This window comes from Branchiostoma belcheri, unplaced genomic scaffold, assembly GCF_001625305.1.
Source record: "Branchiostoma belcheri isolate BF01 breed outbred unplaced genomic scaffold, Haploidv18h27 scaffold30, whole genome shotgun sequence".
Taxonomy (NCBI): Eukaryota; Metazoa; Chordata; class Leptocardii; order Amphioxiformes; family Branchiostomatidae; genus Branchiostoma; species Branchiostoma belcheri.
This window is the reverse complement of record NW_017803910.1, coordinates 2508441-2532359: the sequence shown is the minus strand read 5'-3', so window position 1 is coordinate 2532359 and position 23919 is coordinate 2508441. Positions and strand designations below refer to the sequence as shown.

Genomic DNA, 23919 nt, shown 5'->3' with positions numbered 1-23919 from the left:
GTTTGATTTAAAGCAGGGTATACCCCTACTCCTTTTGATGAGTGCGGTTTCTGTATCTGTATCGGTATAGTCGGCATAGCTGCCTTTCGCTCAACACACCAGCTGCCTATATCACACCAAATGATCTGTTACAAGCAACCTTTCCACATCTAACTGCAGCAGTTGTTGAAAGCTATCTAGTGATGAAGCTCTAACTGTAATCGGGTTGAAGAGGAGACAGAGTACGTCTCAAAAGCTCCCCAGTGTAGCTGAACTTTTGTTGTGTGTTTACATAATATTTTGTCAAAAGAATGTATCTGTATCTGCCGTGGGTTATTTATTGTAATAATAATAGTACAAAGGGAAGGAAGTCTACACACCTCACTGGCGATGTCCATGGCCTCCTTGGCTCTCATGTTCTCCATGGTATCAAGAGGCAACATCTGACCCTTCCCCTTATCCTGTAGGTACTGTTCCTTGTACTTGTTCTGGAAAATTACGGAAAGCAATGTTATGCGATACTTCAGTGTGCTAAATGTTAACATCACCCCAGTAAGAAGCAAGTAACATTCAAAGAAGGCAGCATCATTCTGTAACACAATCGCTTCAAGGAAAAATAGCAACATTCCGTACCTCGCTTTGGAGATCAGATACTTCCTTGGCATGAGCAATCTGAGGGTCGTCCAGTCGAACCGTGAACTGGCCTCTATGTTTCTCAAATGCTTCCTTGTACAGTTTCTGTTTGGGTAAAATACAGAAGACCACAAGTTAGGCAAGCCATTTCTGCTCAGAGGGCTAACAGAAAAACAGTTTAAAAATCACAAATCTTAGAATGATTACTTGTGTATGCCTTGCATTTTGCATCAAAATAAAAACGACAACACATAGGGAGTGGGCCAAAGCAATCCAAATTTGTACCTCAGATTTAATTTTTTCAGCTTCCTCTACCCTGGACATCTCAGGAGTGAAGGGGTACTGACTGTGTCCCTGCTCCATGATGTGTTTTGCTTCATCCTTGTAGTTATGGTCACTCTGGTACCCAGACACTTGTAACATGTACTTGTACTGCTCTGTCTCGTGGACTGGGAACTGCTTTACTTCAGCTTCCTTCATCTCTTTCTTGTAAGGAATCTAACAAAACATCAAGAAACTATAGTTAGTTTACAACCAACCACACTTTCACAGGTTAAAGTTTGAACTTCTTGTAGCTCTGTTAACTTTGTCATTTCTTGTCAAACATTTCCCAACAAAAAACAACTTGTAGACAATCATCTTACAAAGAAATTAACAGGTCTTCAACAGCATTTTCGATTTTCTATCTAGACATCAAGAAATCTATCAGTTTTGATAAACAAACATACAAACAAACAAACAATACAATATAACACTTACATCACTTTGCAGTTGAGCGACCAGCTCTGCTTGTTTGATAAGAGGAGTCTCATACACAGTGGTGTAGCTGGTTGGCCTGTCCTTGGTGTAGTTTTGCTGTAAGAAAATCATACCAGGTTGATACAGTGTGCTGTAGGAAAAACACTGCCATAAAATTGAGATCTACAAAAAATCTACTTCTACTGTAGCAGAAATTACAGGAAACACAACAGTGTTCTAGTCAGCTTCCATCTTTTTGTCATTTGATAAATTTTGCCTATCATGATGGCACAATCCAACATCTTTGACATAAAAAAATCAGAGTGTAAAGATATGGGAGTTGTCATTAACTAACTTTAGTCTACCAACAAACTTCCCCCCTCAAAATGTAGGAAATAGCATTTCAGACGGTCAACATTTAAAAAATTTTCCAGTGAAGCTCTTGGACCCACCTAGTAGGAGCACCTTCAGCACTCTACATGTTACATCAAATGAAATTGAGATGACAGAAAAAACTTCAGGCTGGCTAGAACACTGAAACAATAACAGTGATCTATAAAATTGAATGCATGACAAAGTTCCTACATGACTCTGAAGCTGCTGGACTTCTTTTGCCCACTTGACTTCAGGCAGGTCAGCAGGCATCTTGTGCTGCGGCCTAGTCTTCTCAGCCTCCTGTTTGTACTTGACCAGGCTGATCATGTCCATACAGGCCTTGGCTGTCAGGTTCCCCAGGGAGTCCACAGACGTGAACATCTGATTCTGCATCTCAGCACGAGTTTTCCTCACATACTTCACCTGGGAAGTGTTAAAAAACATGCTCCCAATTAACATGGTAATCAGTCTTATACTTCTAAGTCTTATACTTCTTCAAGTTGTCAATATCTTTGAAACTGATGAAAAAGGTCAATGATAAGAAAAAAATATCTACACACCTCACTGGCGATGTCCATGGCCTCCTTAGCTCTCATGTTCTCCATGGCATCAAGAGGCAACATCTGACCCTTCCCCTTATCCTGCAGGTACTGTTCCTTGTACTTGTTCTGGAAAATTGACATAAGAAATGCCACCAGTGAATTCAGGATAACACACTCATACACAATCAACTAGATATACATGTATGTGACAGGGCCTTAACATGTGACAGGGCCTTAACTTGAAATTCAGCAACAAATATGGACTCACAATAAGCTATCCAAAGTTATAAATTCAGCAGTACAAAAAGCATCCTAGTAATGTTCAAAACACCAACTGTTTTTTTAAGGAAAAAAATTCCTACACATGTATATGTCATACCTCGCTTTGCAGATCAGTTGTTTCCTTGGCATGAGTGATTTGAGGGTCGTCCACACGGACAGTGAAGTGGCCTCGCTGCTTCTCAAAAGCTTCCTTGTACAGTTTCTACAAACAACAAGAAGCATATATTACATATTTCCTTTTAATAAATCAAGATAATGCACAAACCTGATCCATAAAAAGACAGAGAACTTGTCAAAGCCGCTATCAAAATAGCCTTACCTCAGATTTGAGTTTCTCAGCTTCCTCTACCCTGGACATCTCAGGAGTGAAGGGGTACTGACTGTGTCCCTTCTCCATGATGTGTTTGGCCTCATCCTTGTAGTTATGGTCACTCTGGTACCCAGACACTTGTAACATGTACTGATACAGGGGAGTCTCATGGACTGGGAACTGCTTCACTTCAGCTTCCTTCATCTCTTTCTTGTAAGGGATCTGATTTGACAAAAGAATAAACTACCATGAACAATCTTAGTGGAAATATGCTTAATTTTTCAACTTTGAAGATTATCCTTCTATTGTTAAAAAAATAAGCCTTGGCAGCAAAAAACAACAGTTTACTAACTTTGACGATTCCTATTTTAGATAAGGTCATCTTTATCTGAAATCAAAGGAAGCATTTAATCATTTATATGGAAAAAGATACCTACATCACTTTGCAGTTGTGCCACCAACTCAGCTTGCTTGATAAGTGGAGTTTCGTACACAGTGGTGTAGCTGGTTGGCCTGTCCTTGGTGTAGTTTTTCTGTAAACATTATCACAAAATTCAACGAACAAAAAATAATTACATATTACACAGTTAGACAAGAACAACGTTTAAGAATTAAAGAATATGATAACAAAATCTAGTATGAATAGAACACCTAGCATAAGACAATACAAAAAAGGAAAAGACAATACAAACATACATTGACAGGGAAAGAAACAAATGTGTCTTTTCTGAATTCCATAAGATTCAGTTACTGTAGCTGTTTTCCACACACATGTGGCTGCATGCATCTGTAACTGTATAGCCATTACACCTAACCTTTGCACATCTTACTGTAGAGACATGTATGCGCATTTAAAGATTTTATACCTGACTCTGAAGCAGCTGGACCTCTTTTGCCCACTTGACTTCAGGCAGGTCAGCAGGCATCTTGTGCTGCGGCCTGGTCTTCTCAGCCTCCTGTTTGTACTTGACCAGGCTGATCATGTCCATACAGGCCTTGGCTGTCAGGTTCCCCAGAGTGTCCACAGACGTGAACATCTGATTCTGCATCTCAGAACGAGTTTTCTTCACGTACTTCACCTGGAGGATGACAAGAAATCAGGCTTTCAATCACTGAGGACCACTTTTATGAAATAATATTAATTTTTATTTGCAAATTCATGCCCAAAAGATGATTGCAAGTAAACGAGTAATAGTGTAAATTGACAGGGAGAAAATAGAACTTCAGTGTATTGTCTCATAAGGTTTTACCTTCACTATTGTCGTTTGACTTTTTCTTTATAGGCAGAGGCTAATAAAATGTCCCACAGTTTGAGTTGTCAATATCTTAGTTACACATGTATCTTTAGCACACGTAACTGGCCGTTTGGTTACCACTTCTTTATGTGTTAAAGGGTTAGGTAGCAGGGTTAACTGAGTTGATGATAACTGTTTTGTAAGTATTTCTAACAGACTGATGACAAAAGGACATAATACGAAAACAAACTTCAAAAACTTTGACAGACCTCGCTGGCAATGTCCATGGCCTCCTTAGCTCTCATGTTCTCCATGGCATCAAAAGGCAACATCTGACCCTTCCCCTTATCCTGTAGGTACTGTTCCTTGTACTTGTTCTGGAAAATATAACAAAATTGTTTTTTATGACCAAATTCCTTTCAAAGGTGTGATGCACCCCACACAGTTGCACTTTAGAAAAAAAGAAGGGTAGAATGAACTAGACTACCTTAACAAAGCTATGATTCAAACAAAAACCCTGGTGATGAAGAATAAAAAAAAGTTATTTCAAGAGATGAGAAAATCTCATACCTCGCTCTGTAGATCAGTTGTTTCCTTGGCATGAGTGATTTGAGGGTCATCCACACGGACAGTGAAGTGGCCTCGCTGCTTCTCAAAAGCTTCCTTGTACAGTTTCTGTCGGAGACAAAAAAAGCAACAACTAATGAAATGACATTAACGTTAAACAATACATCATCAATTCCTCTAGGATATTTGACATACACGTAAGAAATGTAAAATTACTAAATGATAAACATTTAGGAAACATAAACCATGAGCAATCAAACCACATGTAGTAGAGTGTCGTACCTCAGATTTAATTTTTTCAGCCTCTTCTACCCTGGACATCTCAGGAGTGAAGGGGTACTGACTGTGTCCCTTCTCCATGATCTCCTTAGCCTCATCCTTGTAGACATGGTCACTCTGGTACCCAGACACTTGAAGTTGGTACAGGTACACTGGGGTCTCGTGGACTGGGAACTGCTTCACTTCAGCTTCCTTCATCTCTTTCTTATAAGGAATCTGGTGCAAAATATGTGCAGAGCCAAGAAAGTTTTTTATTCCATGACCTACACAAAATGAACATAGTGGAAACCAAAAACATGGTTTTGAATATGGATGGAACTGGAAGAGAATATAAAGACTTTTGAATATCTTACATCACTTTGCAGCTGTGCCACGTGCTCTGCCTGCTTTATGTAAGGAGTGTCATACACAGTAGTGTAGGTTGTCGGCCGATCCTTGGTGTAGAGATACTGAAAATAAGGCAAAAAATTTTACATTAATTTCCTGAAAGAAATGGCAAACAGAAAAGGACCGGTTCCAAAAGCTAGAAATACAATTTGGTGTAATTCTGCTTTTCGTTCACACTGTTCACACATCTAACCTTCCTGTCCCAGAAATATCTAAAAGAGACAGGTCTAACACACTAACAGTGTAGCAGATGTACATGTATGTACTTTACCTGACTCTGAAGCTCTTGCACCCTCTTTGCCTCCTGAATGCTGGGCGTGTCTGCCGGCATGTTAAAGCGGGAACGAATCCTGGCTGCCCTGTCTGTGTACTTCCTCTGTTCAGCAATTCAAAGGAAATTGAAAAGTCTGTTAGCTATCTTGATAAATAAGACCATATTCTCAACATCGGCTCAAATTTTTAGTCTCAACATCAGCAAGGAAAGAGGTGGACTTTGATAAAAAAAAACACATTGTCGATTGCTCAACTAGGGTACTTATTAACCTTTTTCCTGCTGCTAACTAATGATAACCAATAAAGACTTGCTAGTGTAATGGCTAGTCTAGTGTCCTAAAGGTTAAACTGCATTCAGCATGTACATGTGGTGCCATCACAAAACATCCACAAGAGATCACATGTGCCATCGCAAGTGCCATACAAGACAGCCACAGTTCTTGTGTACTGCCTGTGTGCGCAAGCCAAGAACTGGCACCTTAATCCTCTTATCACAATTTGCCACCCAATATGGTCCTCAGAATGGTGAACTACCAATTGTTAAAGGCAAAAAGTCTGCACTTCTGCCTCACAGAGAAGTACTCCAGTAACGGATGCCTGAAAACCATAGTAGCAGAACTTTCAGCACCGTGGACAGAGACACACAGTGTGCAGTATAGCCAAGAGATACAGTCGAACTTGGTCCAGCAACCACGTTCATAAAACAACCATTGGTCTTGTCTTCTGTGACCGCGACCACCCCAAATTGGGTTCACAAACGACCACAACTTTGCCTAAAACGACCATTTTCAGCCGGCCCCGGGGCTGAGCAGATTCAAAAATGGTGCCAAGGTCATGTCGGGTCATAGGGACAGCTTACTTTCGTGTGGGGGGAAATGTTGCGTGCATTGTGAATGTATTTTGCATTTTTTGTAGTTACCTGGCTGGTTAAACCTGCCACAACCTTGGCAGTGAGGGTGGCGAGTGACATCATGGCATTGAAGGGCTTGCTGCGGGCTTCCTTCTGAGCATCCTGTGTATACCTCACCTATAAATCGAAAGAACAGAGGTATTGAAGCGGACATACATTTATGCATGTACGTACACAGGTAGGCATTGTAATATCATAAGAAAATGAAAAGTATGATGTTATACAACATCTTATTACTTGTCTATACTGTTTGTTGGATTGCTTTATAAGTGTCTCAATTCTGAGAAAAGTCTTTGTTTACTTAAAACTCTTTCCTACATGCAGTGCACCTGTCTCAATATGTTCACAATTAGCATGTAATCTCTACCAAAATCCAAGCCAGTCATAAGCAAGTAACATAAAATATAGAGCTATGAGACAAGCACAGCATAATCTTGATAACAATAGTCACTGTGACAGTTACAAACCTCACTGGAGATTTCGGCAGCAGCCTTTGCTCTGACGTTGTCCACAGTGTCAGGAGGCAGAGCATTTGTCTTCCCACGTTCTTTCTTATAAAGCTCACGGTATTTGTTCTGAAACAGCAAAGTAAACAACAGAAGGTGTCATTAACACTATGCAAAGGAAGGTACATGTATGTCAGCAATTAACAGTGTCAAATAAATGTTACACTATTAACCTAATAGAACAGATTCACCTGTCAACAAGTTGAAATGTGGTAATATCCCTTTAGAGTATTAGAAATGACTTATGGACGTAAAAATAAGATTTCTGAACATTACGTACCTCGCTTTGTTGCTCTCCAACTTCCCTGGCATGAACAATGTCAGGATCATCGACACTCTTGGAGTACTGTGCTCTCCACTTTTCATAGTTGGCTTTGTACAAGCGCTGAAGCAAGAAAGGTTACCATGAAACACATAAGATACAACATGTACAGAATACTTTTAACCTTTCCTGGAGCAAGAAAAAGAAAGTTCTTTGTATTTCCGTTCTATTTCCTTGTACTGTGTACTTTACTTGTACAGCTTATCGTTACTGAAGACCAAATAAATATAAATTGTACATGTACTTGAAAAAGAATTCAGGTAAAGCTAAGATATGACTAGATACGATACCTCAGATTTAATCTTCTCTGCATCTTCCACCCTGGACATCTCAGGAGTGAAGGGGTACTGACTGTGTCCCTTCTCCATGATCTCCTTAGCCTCATCCTTGTAGACATGGTCACTCTGGTACTTTGTAAGCTGCAGCATGTGCTCGTAGGTTGGAGTGTCGTGGACTGGAAACTGCTTCCGAACACTCTCCTTCAACTCTTTCTTGTAAGGAATCTATGATGGGGCCAGCAGCAAAGTAATTGTCAGCTTTAAAACAACACACCACTTTTACAAAACTGAGAGATATCTTCCACAAATTTGAATCCTAATAGTATCAAAGAAGCAACTTACAGCTATCACAAAGAATACACTTCTTGACTGATAGATGTATGACTGGCTACTCCAGACAAGTGATATAAATACTTGAGCTATGGCATAAGTCTATAGGTCGAAATACAACAGAAATACCAGGTATTCATGTACATGTAAGAAGATACTAACTGTTCGAGAGTACTTACATCACTTTGTAGTTGAGCCACCAGCTCAGCTTGCTTGATGAGAGGAGTCTCATACACTGTGGTGTACTTGGTAGGCCTGTCCTTGGTGTAGTTATGCTGGAAAAATGGTTAAATCGTCAATCTTCAATACTCAAAGAAAGTCTTTCATTACCCAATTTATATGGCATATAAAGTCTACTAAAATCATACTTGTTTCAATGTTCACATCTGAACTGTTCTGCACATTCTTCCAGCCAATTTTAAAAAAGAGAAGACGTAAACATTCACACTGTGTCTGATCAATTCCCAAGAGCTTCATTCAGTTAAGTCTGTACCTGACTCTGGATCTCCTGGGCCCTCCTGGCCTCCAGAATAGCAGGTACATCATGTGTGATCAGATACTGGGACAGAGCCTCACGCAGCTTTTCTGTGTACTTCACCTGTTCAACACAAGAGTGACCAGGGAAAAATCAGTGTGTATCTAAACAGTAAGGATGAGAAGTAAGAGATCTTTTGTACCATGAAAAAATCTTACAAGTACACATTACTGTTAACTATGCTAGAAACACTGATCAACAGATAAACCATACAAAATATACTTTGTAGACACACTTGGATGAAATGTATGAAATCGCCACCTTGAGACATAGGTAAACATTGTCAAGAACAAACAACAAAAATGTAAACATGGAACGTACCTCACTGCTGATCTCAGCTGCTGCTTTGGCAGTCATGTAGGGGACTGAGTCCACTGCATTGTATCCCTTACTGTGGGCCTCCCTGAGGGCTTCTTTGGTATAGTTCACCTGCAAAAAAATATGAATCAAAGTTTGCTACACAAAACCTAGTACCAATGATAGCATTATGCTTTCATTTATCTTTATGAAGTGTTGATAAAAGTTAGACATCCAGGTAATGAGATACACAATGAAATTGTTACTCAAGATTTTGAAAAATGTGAAAAAAAGATGTTTCAGGCAGCAACCATCACATGAACCCACCTCACTGGCCATTTCCATGGCATCTTTTGCCCTCTGGATGTTGACAGAATCCACAGTTTCAGATTTCCCCTGTTCTTTGTCCTTCTCATACTGCTCCTTGTACTTGTTCTGGGGAACAAATAGATAGTTCACAACTGTTAGCTTGTGCTACATACCAGCATTAACATTGAAAAAATAAACTTCCTAACAGCTAGATAATACATTATACAAAAAAAAGTTATCAAAAAAATACACATATATTAATATACATGTACAAGCTGCACATAATACCTCACTCTGCAGTGTAGCCACCTCTTTAGCATGGACAATCTTGGGGTCATCAACAAGCATGGTGTACCTGGACTTCCACTTCTCATAGTTCTCCTTGTACAACCGCTAAAAAAAGACATAAACAGGAGTTTTAGTTCCATCATTAACTAAACTATGTACCACTCTTAGAGTTCAAACATCGAAACTAGTAAACAAGGACAAGAACAGTAACCCTCCTTGAGGGTACCATACATATTTGTGTGTACCTCAGACTTGACTTTTTCAGCATCTTCCACCCTGGACATCTCAGGAGTGAAGGGGTACTGACTGTGTCCCTTCTCCATAATCTCCTTAGCCTCATCCTTGTAGACATGGTCGCTCTGGTACTTTGTAAGCTGCAGCATGTGCTCGTAGGTTGGAGTGTCGTGGACTGGAAACTGTTTCACTTCAGCCTCACGCACATCTTTCTTGTAGGGAATCTAGATTTAAATATAAAACAAATTTCTCATCCTCTTTCACATCTTTGTTATAATCTATCAATGAACAAAGAACTCATTAATTGTACTGTTGAAGTTAAGCATGCCAGGATTGGTAAGTTAGTTATTCAATGATATTGCAAGAGACATAATGGTAGACCTACATCACTCTGTAGTCTGGCCACCAACTCTGCTTGCTTGATGAGTGGGGTCTCATATACTGTAGTGTAGCTGGTGGGCCTGTCCTTGGTGTAGTTATGCTGCGAACAAATTTTTTTACATCAGAATCGAATTCAAAGTCATAAAAATTAAGAAATGGACTGGAAAAAACTCAGTCACATGCAATTAGCAGCCAACAGAAGAAAAGGAAGAAGATCAAAAAGGACACGAGAATGCATAGGGACATGTGTTGGAATTTTGTACCTCGCTCTGTATTTCCTGAGCCCTCCTGGCCTCCTTGATAGCAGGCATATCAGCTGTGATGTGGTACTGGGTTAGGGCATCGCGCAGGTTTTCTGTGTACTTCAACTGTCAAATAAAACAGATACCAAGATTTTAAACAAAACAAAGTACATGTATACCAGCACTATTACAAGAGCCACTATGTAACAGTGTTGAATAAACCGGGAAAACAAAAAAATGCAAAAAGAACACTGAACACTGCAGGATATTTGGCAGAACTACATGTACTCGGACAACAAAAAACAACAATTATCCAAGAACTCAATAAGACAAGAGAGAACATACCTGGCTATTCAGCTTCGAAACTGCCTTAGCTGTCAGGTATGTCAATGAATCCACAGCACTGAACGGTTTCCGCTGGGCCACTTTACGAGCTTCTTTGGCGTAATTGATCTGTAATCAAAACAAAACATTTCAGTGCACACTGTCAGTTAAACCAGCTACCATCAAATTACATGTGTATACTGTCTATTTCAAACATTCATGCAAGAGTCATGGCTGTACATCCTAATACTTGTCTGTAAGAGAAGTAAATCTAAAATTCATGAATTACATTGAGTATTTGAAACAGCTTTCCCATACAATATAAGTACAATGTACCAATGATCCACATTATGGCAAACCCACCTCACTGGCCATTTCCATGGCATCTTTTGCCCTCTGGATGTTGACAGAATCCACAGTTTCAGATTTCCCCTGTTCTTTGTCTTTCTCATACTGCTCCTTGTATTTGTTCTGAAGAAAAGTTTCAAAAGTTTAAAACCAAGAGTTAAGTTCCATGCAAAAGCAAACAAAAATGAGGAACTTACATTTAAAGAAAATGAGTGTTTCTATTAGATTCCGAGTATTCATCAAATTCAATCAAAAATTCATAATAGATTTTCAAATGTTATCAGAACACAAGACATTTGTACCTCACTCTGCAGTGTAGCCACCTCTTTAGCATGGACAATCTTGGGGTCATCAACAAGCATAGTGTACCTGGACTTCCACTTCTCATAGTTCTCCTTGTACAAACGCTAAAAAGAAAAAAGACATCATTACAGCCATTACAGCTAACAATGAAAAAGATTTGCATCATTCTTTGGTTGAAAAAAAATTCATCCAAAAAAAACAATGCAACTGAGTGGAAAATTTTAGAAACATCAAAGGAAAATTTTCTTGATGATCTTTTGTAAGGTTGCCGTACCTCAGATTTGATCTTCTCTGCATCATCAACTCGAAACATCTCAGGAGTGAAGGGATACTGACTGTGGCCCTTCTCCATGATCTCTTTAGCCTCATCCTTGTAGACATGGTCGCTCTGGTACTTTGTAAGCTGCAGCATGTGCTCATAGGTTGGAGTGTCGTGGACAGGGAATTGTTTCACTTCAGCCTCCTTCATCTCCTTTTTGTATGGAATCTAGATGACAATGTTCAGAAGAAAGACGTTTAAACATCGTAACAAGTTCGGGTTTACAAAATTCCTTACCTCAGATGTACAGCGACAGACAACTGCACATTCTTGAAAAACCTTCATCACATCTTGATACAGACTACATTTAGCTCATAAGATAAACTGGAAACCAACATTTGCACAAAAAAACTTACATCACTCTGTAGTCTGGCCACCAACTCTGCCTGCTTGATGAGTGGAGTTTCATACACGGTGGTGTACTTGGTGGGTCTGTCCTTGGTGTAGTTATGCTGGGAAAAGATTGATATTCATTGGCCATAGAAAAACTAAAGCAACAGAGGGATTTTAAATTTTAAAACTTAAAGAAAAGGAAGAACTGTACACATAAATTGTAGCCCTACAGACCAGATTGAAATGTATTTAATAGGATGTCTACATTGTAGTACCTGGCTTTGTATCTGCTGAGCCCTTCTGGCGTCCTGAATGGCAGGGATGTCATGTGTGATCTGGTACTGGGTAAGAGCCTCACGCAGCTTCTCTGTATACCTGACCTGTTATAGTTACATTTATACAATACATTAACAAGTGGAATCAAGACATTGCCAGATATTTCCATGTGGCAACTATCAGAGAGAACAATCTACTGCCTTTAAAATTGAGAAGAAAAAACATCATAATACACAAGGCAAAATGTCAAAAGCCCATCATAGATATTTGAGATTTCTAGTATAAAATAATTCCTGCAAAGCAGAAAAGTAATTTAAAAAGAACGACCACACATCTGCAGAAGAGCAGAACCTACCTGACTGGTGAGGTTGGAAACTGCTTTAGCTGTCAGATAGCTCAAAGAGTCCACGGCACCATGGGAGTTCCGCTGGGCCACTTTACGGGCCTCCTTCATGTAATTAATCTGTGGACAAACCAACAAACACTTTAAGCACTGCAAGTAAAATCTAAAAATGGCACCAACCAAAACTATACCAAATGTGGATAAGTCAAGTTGCCAAAAACTCAAACAAAATTACACAGACTAAATCTGTAAAACCCTCAATATGCAAATGCTTCGTTTTCAGTAAATATTTTTGGCATTATATGACTTCATGATAACTATATTGTATCATTTCTTATAGAAAAAATTTTCCAATATACATGTACAGAAGCTAAACTAACATTTTAAGGCAGAATGTATATTCATGCAATGTAAGTGAAAAATATTTCAACCCACCTCACTGGCCATTTCCATGGCACCTTTTGCCCTCTGGATGTTGACAGAATCCACAGTTTCAGATTTCCCCTGTTCTTTGTCCTTCTCATACTGTTCTTTGTATTTGTTCTGGGGAGCAAAGACATAGTTCACCACTGTTAGCTTGACTAATCTTATCTTATCTTTACGATAAAATGGCACAAACTTACCATTACATTATTGTAAAATAAACATACTTTCTAACAACAGCATTGTACTGACTACATAATGCAGCAATGTCTTTGAAATTACACAAACATAATGCAAGAAGCTTATTGTACCTCACTCTGCAGTGTAGCCACCTCTTTAGCATGGACAATCTTGGGGTCATCAACAAGCATGGTGTACCTGGACTTCCACTTCTCATAGTTCTCCTTGTACAAACGCTAAAAGAAGACAAAAATCGTCTATTAGCTTCATCTTTTACTTAACAATTATGTTGCTCTCTAGAAATAATAATGTCATACATGTCAAAAAAGTTGACCATCAACAAAGAAAAACAATAAGATTTTCTGATGATTTCTCTTTGAGAGTACCATACATGTACCTCTGACTTGACTTTTTCAGCATCTTCTACCCTGGACATCTCAGGAGTGAAGGGGTACTGACTGTGGCCCTTCTCCATGATCTCTTTAGCCTCATCCTTGTAGACATGGTCACTCTGGTACTTTGTAAGCTGCAGCATGTGCTCGTAGGTTGGAGTGTCGTGGACTGGGAACTGCTTCACTTCAGCCTCTCGCACATCTTTCTTGTAGGGAATCTAGTTCAGCACATTCAAAAGAAAAGATACTCAAACTTTCAACATTTATTATAGCTTTTCCCAACTCCTATCTATTAAGGCTTTAATACAGGCTGTTACTACATGTAGCTAACTACGAGTAAGAAATCCATAATTATAACCAAAGAGTTCTTTCTTACATCACTCTGTAGTCTGGCCACCAGCTCTGCTTGCTTCATGAGTGGTGTTTCATACACTGTGGTGTACTTGGTGGGTCTGTCCTTAGTGTAGTTATGCTGGAGAAGGGATCAATTTTTAATATTCATTAGCCCAAGAAAACCCTGCAGATACAGAGATCTAGGTGTGATGGGAATGAGACCAAAATTCTTCAGGAACAGAAAAGAGCACAAAGAGATCAACAGACCAGATTTGAATCTGAAAATTATCTACCTGGCTTTGTATCTGCTGAGCCCTTCTTGCCTCCTGAATGGCAGGTATGTCATGTGTGATCTGGTACTGGGTAAGTGCCTCTCGTAGCTTCTCTGTATACTTCACCTGTTACATGTGGGCACAAATGTGAGATCACGCCAGAAGGATAATCTCCATTCAAAACTCAACAAAACCAAAGAAAAAACACAGCTAACAGCAGCAAAGACTTAAACAGTGTTATTCTTGGTAGAGAATGGTATTTGGACAGCAGAACAGAAAGAGAAAAACCATAAAAACAAAAGCTTCAGAAGAGCAGAACCTACCTGACTAGTTAGGTTGGAAACTGCTTTAGCTGTCAGATAGCTCAAATTGTCCACGGCACCATGGGAGTTCTGCTGGGCCACTTTACGGGCCTCCTTCATGTAATTTATCTGTAGACAAACAAGCATTCAATCTCAGCACTCCAAATCCAACAAAACAATGCCAACAGTGACAACCAAAGCTAAGTATGTAAAGACAGGAAAGACAGGACGTCTATGTGACAACATTTCCACCCACCTCACTTGCCATTTCCATGGCACCTTTTGCCCTCTGGATGTTGACAGAATCCACAGTTTCAGATTTCCCCTGTTCTTTGTCCTTCTCATACTGCTCCTTGTACTTGTTCTATGAAGTTAAGAAATGTTTCACAATTGTCAGCTTGTTTAATCATAAATGTTGGTCAGCACGAACTTGCCATTCAAATAAACATTATATTTTCCAATGCCAAAAGATGAAGATTTAAAGCAAAGACTTGCAACTAAGTGTAAGGAAATCTGACAAATAGTTATACCATTTCAGTAGCATATACATGTAAATGTAGACCATACCTCGCTCTGCAGTGTAGCCACCTCTTTAGCATGGACAATCTTGGGGTCATCAACAAGCATGGTGTACCTGGACTTCCACTTCTCATAGTTCTCCTTGTACAACCGCTAAAAAAAAAACTTTTAGTTTCATCATTGATGGTCACTGAATAAAGCCCTTTTAAAATCAAAACTATGTGCTAGTAAAATACAAATGCAAATGCACCTCTAAAAGGCTTAGGATCAAAGAAAAAGAATACCATACCTCAGACTTGACTTTTTCAGCATCTTCCACCCTGGACATCTCAGGAGTGAAGGGGTACTGACTGTGGCCCTGCTGCATGATGTGTTTAGCCTCATCCTTGTACTTATGGTCACTCTCATATTCAGTCAGCTCCAACATGTGCTGGTAGGTCGGGGTGTCTTGGACAGGGAAGAACTTGCCTGTACTCTCCTTCACTTCCTTCTTGTAGAGATTCTGAAAACGTAACACACATTACAACTCTTATTCTGCTTTCTTGCCTTCAGAAAAAAAAGAAAGTAAACAGTCACTAAAGGAAAGTTACATTTTTTGTTAGCTTAGCAAAGATACATGTACATGTAACAATCTCTAGCCCTGCCTATAAGTGCTCATCAAGAACATACAAAAAATAATTCAACAGGGCAAAAACAATAATGCAGCAAGGTTTACATACATCACTTTGTAGCTTGGCCACTAGTTCTGCTTGCTTCATGAGAGGTGTCTCATACACTGTAGTGTACCTGGTGGGCCTGTCCTTGGTGTAATTATGCTGCAAATAATTCAAAAATTGACAACATTACATGCAGGAAACCTGGCATACAAAAATAGAAGGTAATGTGAAGAAAATACTGAATTTTTTTCTCAGGATGGGCAAACTAGAATCAGGTTTTAGATGATGTACCTGGCTTTGAATCTCCTGCGCTCTTCTAGCCTCTTTGATAGCAGGGATATCAGCACTAAGGTGGTACTGGCTCAGAGCCTCGGGGAGTTTCTCTCTGTACTTCAGCTGAAAGGTTCAAGTAAAATATATTAAAAGAATGTCTAGTTCCTTAAAACTGACTTCCTGAACACTGAACACATTGAGATCAACAAAACATCAACAAGACAGTAGATAAGTACCTGGCTGTTGAGATTTGAAACTGCTTTGACCGTCAGATAGGCCAAAGAGTCCACAGCATTGAACGGCCTCTTCTGGGCCTCTTTGCGAGCTTCCTCCACGTATCTGATCTGTGGACAGGGCAAAAAGATTTAATCCTCACAATGCTTCAATAACAAGACATTAAGAGTCTTTTGGTGAGCAAGATATGCATGCAAAATATCAGACGGAAAATCTGATTAATTCATCAACGTAAAATAATTTACTGGAATTCTCTAATGCAAAAGTCTAATGCGTAACACAAATACAATCATGTACATTACATATACATACTACTAGTAACTTACATACATGTACAATATTGCACACATGTCTATTGACAACAAGCAGGCTCAACCTAGAGAGAAAGCTTCAACCCACCTCACTGGCCATTTCCATGGCATCTTTGGCCCCCCGAATGACCACAGCATCCACAGTTAGCGACTTCCCCTGTTCTTTGTCCTTCTCATATTGCTCCTTGTATTTGTTCTAAAAGGTTCAAAGAGGGTAAAATATCATGAGCTTCCTGTATAAAACAGATCATTCAATGCAACAAGCATCTTCCAATATCTGCATAAAGTTCTTTAACTAAAGATTAACAAAATCCTGCATGGAAATGATTTTGAAAATTTACAAAGTCACAGTGTACATGTACGTACCTCACTCTGTAGCGATGTAACCTCTCTAGCACGGATGATGTTGGGGTCATCAAAGAGCATCGTGTAGCCTGTCTTCCACTTCTCATAGTTGGCCTTGTACAGGCGCTATATAAAACAAGCACAGAATCAAATTATTATCCTATACTATAAAAGCACAACTGTTATAGAAAATATGAGCATACACTGTAATAGATAAATTCAACTGCTGTAAATTTCATTTACATGAGGACACACACCCGTAAACAAGGACACTAACAGTAATCTTGGACTACGAAGGACTACTACACTACTACTGTATAAAGAATATTAATTTTACAATAAAATGAGGGAAAACAATCACAGGTTTTTTTAAGATCGTCATACTTCATACCTCAGATTTGATCTTTTCAGCATCGTCAACCCTGAACATCTCAGGAGTGAAGGGGTACTGACTGTGTCCCTGCTGCATGATGTGTTTAGCTTCATCTTTGTACTTATGGTCACTCTCGTATTCAGTAAGCTGCAGCATGTGCTGGTAGGTCGGGGTGTCTTGGACAGGGAAGAACTTGCCTGTACTCTCCTTTACTTCCCTCTTGTATGGAACCTATAACAATAGACCAGGAAAGTCACATATAGGAAATATATTTTAACTAAAAAACTATCACACACAAAAATTGTTTTAAAAAAAAGCAGAAAATAGTTAGTAACAGTCTTTTTTTATATATTCTTATGGATATGTATTTTAGCCATGTATTTTAAAAGTATAATGACAAATCAAATAAACCAATCAAGAATTCTTACATCACTCTGCCACTTGGCCGCGTTAGCAGCTTGCTTTAGAAGCGGAGTATCATAGACTGTGGTGTAATTTGTAGGCCTGTCCTTCGTGTAGTTGTGCTGAAAAAAATACCAACATTTCCTAAGTTGTTTTATCACAAAATCAAATGTCTGCTAAAATCATCAACGGCTCAAAAAGTGACCAAAACATTGGGAATTTTTGTAATTTATACCTGGCTTTGTATTTCCTGCACCCTCCGTGCCTCCAGAATGGCAGGCATGTCTGCTGAGAGCTGGTACTGTGACAGAGCCTCACGCAGCTTTTCTCTGTACTTCACCTGGTGTAAGGGTCAAGAAGAATCCAAAGTCATCATCAGGACCATGTTATAAAGAAGCAATCACAAAAATAAATGTACTACACATTTCTTTCTCATAATCGATGATAATGGCAATCAGGGTTTCTATTTCTTCAAGTACAGTAGGTCAAAAATACATGTATGCACAAACTCATGTGTCAAAAACAAGATACTTCACTCTCTTTCAGGTGGAATAAATTAATAAAAAGCTAGAAAAGTCTTAGGTAAAATCAGTATTTCCCTTTAACATCAAACACATCACACAAAATTACCTTCTACCAAAAATAATTTACTGGATAAATGAACAGTTACTGTTACTGAAAAACACGAATTCCTACAAAAGCTTCAGAAGAGCAGAACCTACCTGACTGGTGAGGTTGGAAACTGCTTTAGCTGTCAGATAGCTCAGAGAGTCCACGGCACCATGGGAGTTCCGCTGGGCCACTTTACGGGCCTCCTTCATGTAATTTATCTGTGGACAAACCATAAATTCTAATGACAAAAGCAACAGGTATCATAACTGACACAACATGGGCAAACTTTCAAATCTTAACCATACTGCATTCTTGACTAAAATCCTACGAGTACAAGAAAGGATTGTACACATCAATCTCTACAATCCTAAAAATGTCAAATGAATGCCAGTTTCCGTACTATTGATGCAAGCCCTTTGTCTTGACCAAATTAAAACTGTCCAGCATTGCAACCCACCTCACTTGCCATTTCCATGGCACCTTTTGCCCTCTGGATGTTGACAGAATCCACAGTTTCAGATTTCCCCTGTTCTTTGTCCTTCTCATACTGCTCCTTGTATTTGTTCTGTGGTGCAAAGAGAAATCTTTTGTAACGATTGTAGAAATTTCAGAAATTAGCTTATAATACAAATCTCAATACATGAGAAATACTTCTTTACCACCACATCCAAAGAAGGCCTTAACAGAAATGTGTTTCCTAATGTTGTACCTCGCTTTGAAGAGAAGCCACCTCCTTGGCACGGATAATGTTGGGGTCATCAACACTCATGGTGTATCTGGACTTCCACTTCTCATAGTTTTGCTTGTACAAGCGCTGAGAGAAAAAATAAAACAACAGAATGATTGTCGCTTAAAACTTTGAAATTTCAACTAAGTAGACTTCTAGGTTAACTTTAAACATGGAGAAATACACTGTCTACTACCATTCAAGTAAGGGAATCTTATAAAGAAAGAACATGCATGATTCTGTCATCTTTGTATCATGGACACAATGGCCTATATACATGTACAATCGCTTTGTCCAGTAACATACACTGTACATGTATGTACCTCTGATTTGATCTTTTCAGCATCTTCTACCCTGGACATCTCAGGAGTGAAGGGGTACTGACTGTGCCCCTGCTGCATGATGTGTTTTGCCTCATCCTTGTAGTTGCGATCGCTCTCATATTTAGTAAGCTGTAGGTGGTGCTGGTAAGTCGGTGTGTCTTGGACAGGGAAGAACTTGCCTGTAGTCTCCTTTACTTCCTTCTTGTAAGGAATCTGGTGATGAAAAATATATATTTCGAACAAAGAGAACAAAGATCACTGTCTTAAAACAATGTTGTATCTTAAAATCATGCAGCTAAGATCAAGCTAAAATGGAAAACTACACAAAGATTTAAGAATGATATAGAACATCTGAAGCTGTAAACCTACATCACTTTGCATCTTTGCGACATTAGAAGCCTGCATCATCAGAGGTGTTTCATACACAGTGGTGTACTGCGTTGGTCTGTCCTTGGTGTAGTTATGCTGGCTTTGTATTTCCTGCACCCTCCGTGCCTCCAGAATGGCAGGCATGTCTGCTGAGAGCTGGTACTGTGACAGAGCCTCACGCAGCTTCTCTGTGTACTTCACCTGGTGTAAGGGTCAAGAAGGTTTCATCAGGACCATGGCACAAACCAGAATCACAGACAAATACTATAAATCCCTTTCTAAAAAGAGGCAATCAGAGACAGCAGACTACATTCAGGAAGGTTAGAAACACAGAGAGACATGTAAAAAACTATAATTCACTGTTTTGGGGATTTCTTTTTTACTTGTTACCACCATATAACAAGACCTGAACTTTTGGTAAATCAACAATCAAGATATTGTACTGACATCACCCTTACACAAATAAGCATAGATGTACATGTACATCTCAAAACAACTAAGGAAACAGAACCTACCTGACTGGTGAGGTTGGAAACTGCTTTAGCTGTCAGATAGCTCAGAGAGTCCACAGCACCATGGGAGTTCCGCTGGGCCACTTTACGGGCCTCCTTCATGTAATTAATCTGTGGACAAACCATAAATTCTTACAGTAAAACAAGAGGTATCACCATTGATGAATAATAATAATTATGATTATCTTGACTAATTAACATCATAGACTAGAACTCTGTTTCTATACTGTATACACCCAATGCTATCAACTCAATGCTCTCTGTTCTTCACCATTAACCAAACTAAATACCCACCTCACTGGCCATTTCCATGGCACCTTTGGCCCTCTGGATGTTGACAGAATCGACAGTTAGGGACTTCCCCTGTTCTTTGTCCTTCTCATACTGCTCCTTGTACTTGTTCTGAAAGGTTTCAAAAGATGGAGAAATTAAAAGCGGGGTTCAACACCAATGTAAAAAGAAATCTCCAGCAAAAATCAACAACTGAAAACTATGGCCTATAGAAAACTTCCAGGAGGTTAAAATTCTGTCAGACTGTGAAAAGCTTGGACATTTTGACAGTTAACAAAAGGCCATTATGATAGTACCTCGCTCTGCAGTGTAGCCACCTCTTTAGCATGGACAATCTTGGGGTCATCAACGTGCATGGTGTAGCCTGTCTTCCACTTCTCATAGTTTTGCTTGTACAGGCGCTGGAACAAAGTTACAAGAACAAAATATAGACAGCACTTACAACTTTACAAAAGGTACTGCAACTTCATCTTCAGAATCAGATTCTGATCAAACTTATGGTTAGACTATCTAATAGCGAGATAAACTAATATCATTTGAATTACACATACCAGAAAGGACTCAAGGAAGAATGAAGAAAGTACAAGTAAGATTCTATTATACCTCTGACTTGATCTTTTCTGCATCCTCCACTAGAAACATCTCAGGAGTGAAGGGGTACTGACTGTGTCCCTTCTGCATGATGTGTTTAGCCTCATCTTTGTACTTATGGTCACTCTCGTATTCAGTAAGCTGCAGCATGTGCTGGTAGGTCGGGGTGTCTTGGACAGGGAAGAACTTGCCTGTACTCTCCTTTACTTCTCTCTTGTAGGGAATCTATCATGGTCAACAAATTTAACACAAGAGCTTAACACATACAGATAGTGTCTATCAACCACTAGAAGACTTTTCCATAGAAATAGTACACAAAATTGAAAAGCTCAAGCATCAAAAGGCTAGTAACAAAAACTATGAAATAAGCTCTGCACTTGTAGCAATACGACTACAACACATAAACAGTGATGTCTTGAAATAATGCATCTTAGATTAGAATGGTCTTCAAGTTAAAAGAATAAAGAAGATTGAAGAAGCTGAATACGTACATCACTTTGAATCTTTGCAACATTAGAGGCTTGCAACATCAAGGGTGTGTCATACACAGTAGTGTACTTTGTTGGCTTGTCCTTGGTGTAGTTATGCTGAAAAGGACAATTAGTCATTCAAAGTTGAGAAAATCCTACTGTGAAAATGAGGAAATTTTGTAAAGCAAATCAGACAAATTTTGACCAATAGTCATACAAAGTTGAGAAGTCCTCCGTGCGAAAAAGGAAGAAAATTTGCAGCACAGCAAATCTGACAACTTTTGACTGATCACACTCAGCTACCTGGCTTTGGATCTCTTGTGCTCTCCTTGCCTCCTTGATAGCAGGAACATCAGCAGTGAGCTGGTACTGACTCAAAGCCTCACGAAGCTTCTCTGTGTACTTCAACTGCAAGAATCAGACAAAATTCATACATCAACAAAACAAAAATGGAACTACATGATTGCATCTCTAAACATCATCAGCAAAGAACACTATCTTCACTCTCACTGATGTGCATCAACGTCATATAAAAAGATGAATGAAATCACCTTACTAAGCACACCAAAGCTGAAAGTTTTAACCACAAAGATACATGTAACACAGAGAATGACTATTGACCATGAAACCATACCTGACTGTTAAGTTTTGAAACTGCTTTCGCTGTCATATAAGCCAAGGAATCCACTGCATTGAACGGAGTCCTCTGTGCTGTTCTCTGAGCTTCTTTCATGTATTTAATCTGTCAAGAAACAAGACTAGCATGTTAATCATCTTCAATTACAGATAATAAAAGATCTAAAACTACTTCATACCTTATTGATAGATAATGCTTAAAAAATTCATACAAAAAAAAAAGGCAAGACTTGAAAGCCAAAATAAAATTACATTGTACATATACATTTGTATGCCATCCACTTCAGACTATCACTCACTACTGTACATGTATTACTAGTCTTTTTTCTATTAGCAGTTTTTGTTAACTTGACAAAGAGAGTCTGAGACAGACATTATATGTACAACCCACCTCACTTGCCATTTCCATGGCATCTTTTGCTCTCTGGATGTTGACAGAATCCACAGTTAGGGACTTCCCCTGTTCTTTGTCCTTCTCATACTGCTCCTTGTACTTGTTCTAAAAAGGTTTCAATTGATTGAAACAAGGTTCATTAGGAAATGTTGAAGATCATCAAGAATTTACCTTGAAAACCAATGGTACCTACAGTAAACCTTTAGAAAACAAGGCTTTCAATTAACTGCCAGAATGTGACAAACTTGGACAATCATCCCAAACAATGCCCTTATTGTACCTCACTCTGCAGTGTAGCCACCTCTTTAGCATGGACAATCTTGGGGTCGTCAACGCGCATGGTGTAGCCTGTCTTGTACTTCTCATAGTTGGCCTTGTACAGATGCTGAGAAAAGATCAAAGAAAGATAATCATTCAAAAATTACACAAGAAAATACATGTAATGATGCTGTAATTTGTAAAGAGAGATGGAAATGCTGACATAAATTTTTCACCAGTTCTGCTGTACCTCTGATTTCATCTTTTCAGCACCTTCCACCCTGGACATTTCAGGAGTGAAGGGGTACTGACTGTGCCCCTGCTCCATGATGTACTTTGCCTCATCTTTGTACTTATGGTCACTCTCATATTTACTGAGCTGTAGATTGTGCTGGTAGGTCGGAGTGTCTTGGACATTGAAGAACTTGCCTGTACTCTCCTTTACTTCCTTCTTGTAAGGAATCTGTATTGGTGAATCAAATCAAAAGAAGTACATGTTATAGTACTCAAATGTTTGAACTTGCAAAGTAGCCTCAAAGAAGAATAACAAAGAGCAAGCTGAAAACATGCAGTGAAGCATGCACTAATATCAAAGTGATAAACAAGTGGTAAGATACATACAAAAACGCTACGTGCTAAAGTCACAGGCACTGTCATAAAGCATCTGAAATTGCATCTTTCCTAAGGGAGAAATGCTGACTACTAAACTGTAGAGATCGTGAGATGTCAAAAGGAACATGAGGGAAGGTAAACATACATCACTCTGCATCTGGGAGACTTTAGAAGCCTGCAGCATCAGTGGGGTGTCATACACAGTGGTGTACTTGGAGGGCTTGTCTTTGGTGTACTGGTGCTGGAAAACAAAAGCATTTACATAATTGTATTTCTGCTATGCTAATAGAAAAGATGGGAAGATTAAAGATTTAAAGCTCTCAGTCATTGTGGAAGAAAAACAAACTTTAAATAGAAGCAGTATTTGCATGAGACAATGAATGAAAAGAAGATATGAAGGGATTCTGGTCAAGATCTCTGATGAAAAAGACAACATCATGTTTACCTGACTCTGAATCTTCTGTGCCTTCCTGGCTAGCAGGATCTCCGGAGTGTCAGAGGGAAGACTGTAGCTGGCCAGGGCCTTGTCAAGGTGTTCCTTGTACTTCACCTACAAAGAATATTCATTTGGAAATTAAGAACATCCCTACTTTCCTGATACCACCAAACATTTAATTTAACAAACCAGGAA

The 23919-nt window shown here is 39.1% G+C and overlaps 1 protein-coding gene across 1 annotated transcript in view; it reads right to left on the bottom strand.

The window, feature by feature from the left end:
- Positions 1–23919, bottom strand: part of LOC109474200 (nebulin-like) — a 176816-nt gene that overhangs the window by 120521 nt on the left and 32376 nt on the right. The window contains 67 exon segments of the mRNA XM_019774455.1: positions 360–467; positions 613–717; positions 898–1110; positions 1372–1467; positions 1936–2148; positions 2286–2393; positions 2647–2751; positions 2869–3081; positions 3297–3392; positions 3726–3938; positions 4364–4471; positions 4665–4769; positions 4944–5156; positions 5294–5389; positions 5599–5703; positions 6520–6627; positions 6978–7085; positions 7297–7401; positions 7629–7841; positions 8126–8221; positions 8440–8544; positions 8803–8910; positions 9106–9213; positions 9376–9480; positions 9621–9833; positions 9995–10090; positions 10254–10358; positions 10578–10685; positions 10920–11027; positions 11207–11311; positions 11482–11694; positions 11883–11978; positions 12135–12239; positions 12491–12598; positions 12914–13021; positions 13213–13317; positions 13479–13691; positions 13850–13945; positions 14100–14204; positions 14402–14509; positions 14637–14744; positions 14948–15052; positions 15189–15401; positions 15619–15714; positions 15847–15951; positions 16065–16172; positions 16740–16844; positions 17110–17322; positions 17520–17615; positions 17729–17833; positions 18216–18323; positions 18563–18670; positions 18815–18919; positions 19156–19368; positions 19525–19725; positions 20040–20147; positions 20331–20438; positions 20624–20728; positions 20931–21143; positions 21410–21505; positions 21692–21796; positions 22023–22130; positions 22416–22523; positions 22699–22803; positions 22927–23139; positions 23434–23529; positions 23734–23838. Coding sequence (XP_019630014.1) covers positions 360–467; positions 613–717; positions 898–1110; positions 1372–1467; positions 1936–2148; positions 2286–2393; positions 2647–2751; positions 2869–3081; positions 3297–3392; positions 3726–3938; positions 4364–4471; positions 4665–4769; positions 4944–5156; positions 5294–5389; positions 5599–5703; positions 6520–6627; positions 6978–7085; positions 7297–7401; positions 7629–7841; positions 8126–8221; positions 8440–8544; positions 8803–8910; positions 9106–9213; positions 9376–9480; positions 9621–9833; positions 9995–10090; positions 10254–10358; positions 10578–10685; positions 10920–11027; positions 11207–11311; positions 11482–11694; positions 11883–11978; positions 12135–12239; positions 12491–12598; positions 12914–13021; positions 13213–13317; positions 13479–13691; positions 13850–13945; positions 14100–14204; positions 14402–14509; positions 14637–14744; positions 14948–15052; positions 15189–15401; positions 15619–15714; positions 15847–15951; positions 16065–16172; positions 16740–16844; positions 17110–17322; positions 17520–17615; positions 17729–17833; positions 18216–18323; positions 18563–18670; positions 18815–18919; positions 19156–19368; positions 19525–19725; positions 20040–20147; positions 20331–20438; positions 20624–20728; positions 20931–21143; positions 21410–21505; positions 21692–21796; positions 22023–22130; positions 22416–22523; positions 22699–22803; positions 22927–23139; positions 23434–23529; positions 23734–23838 — 8604 coding nt within the window.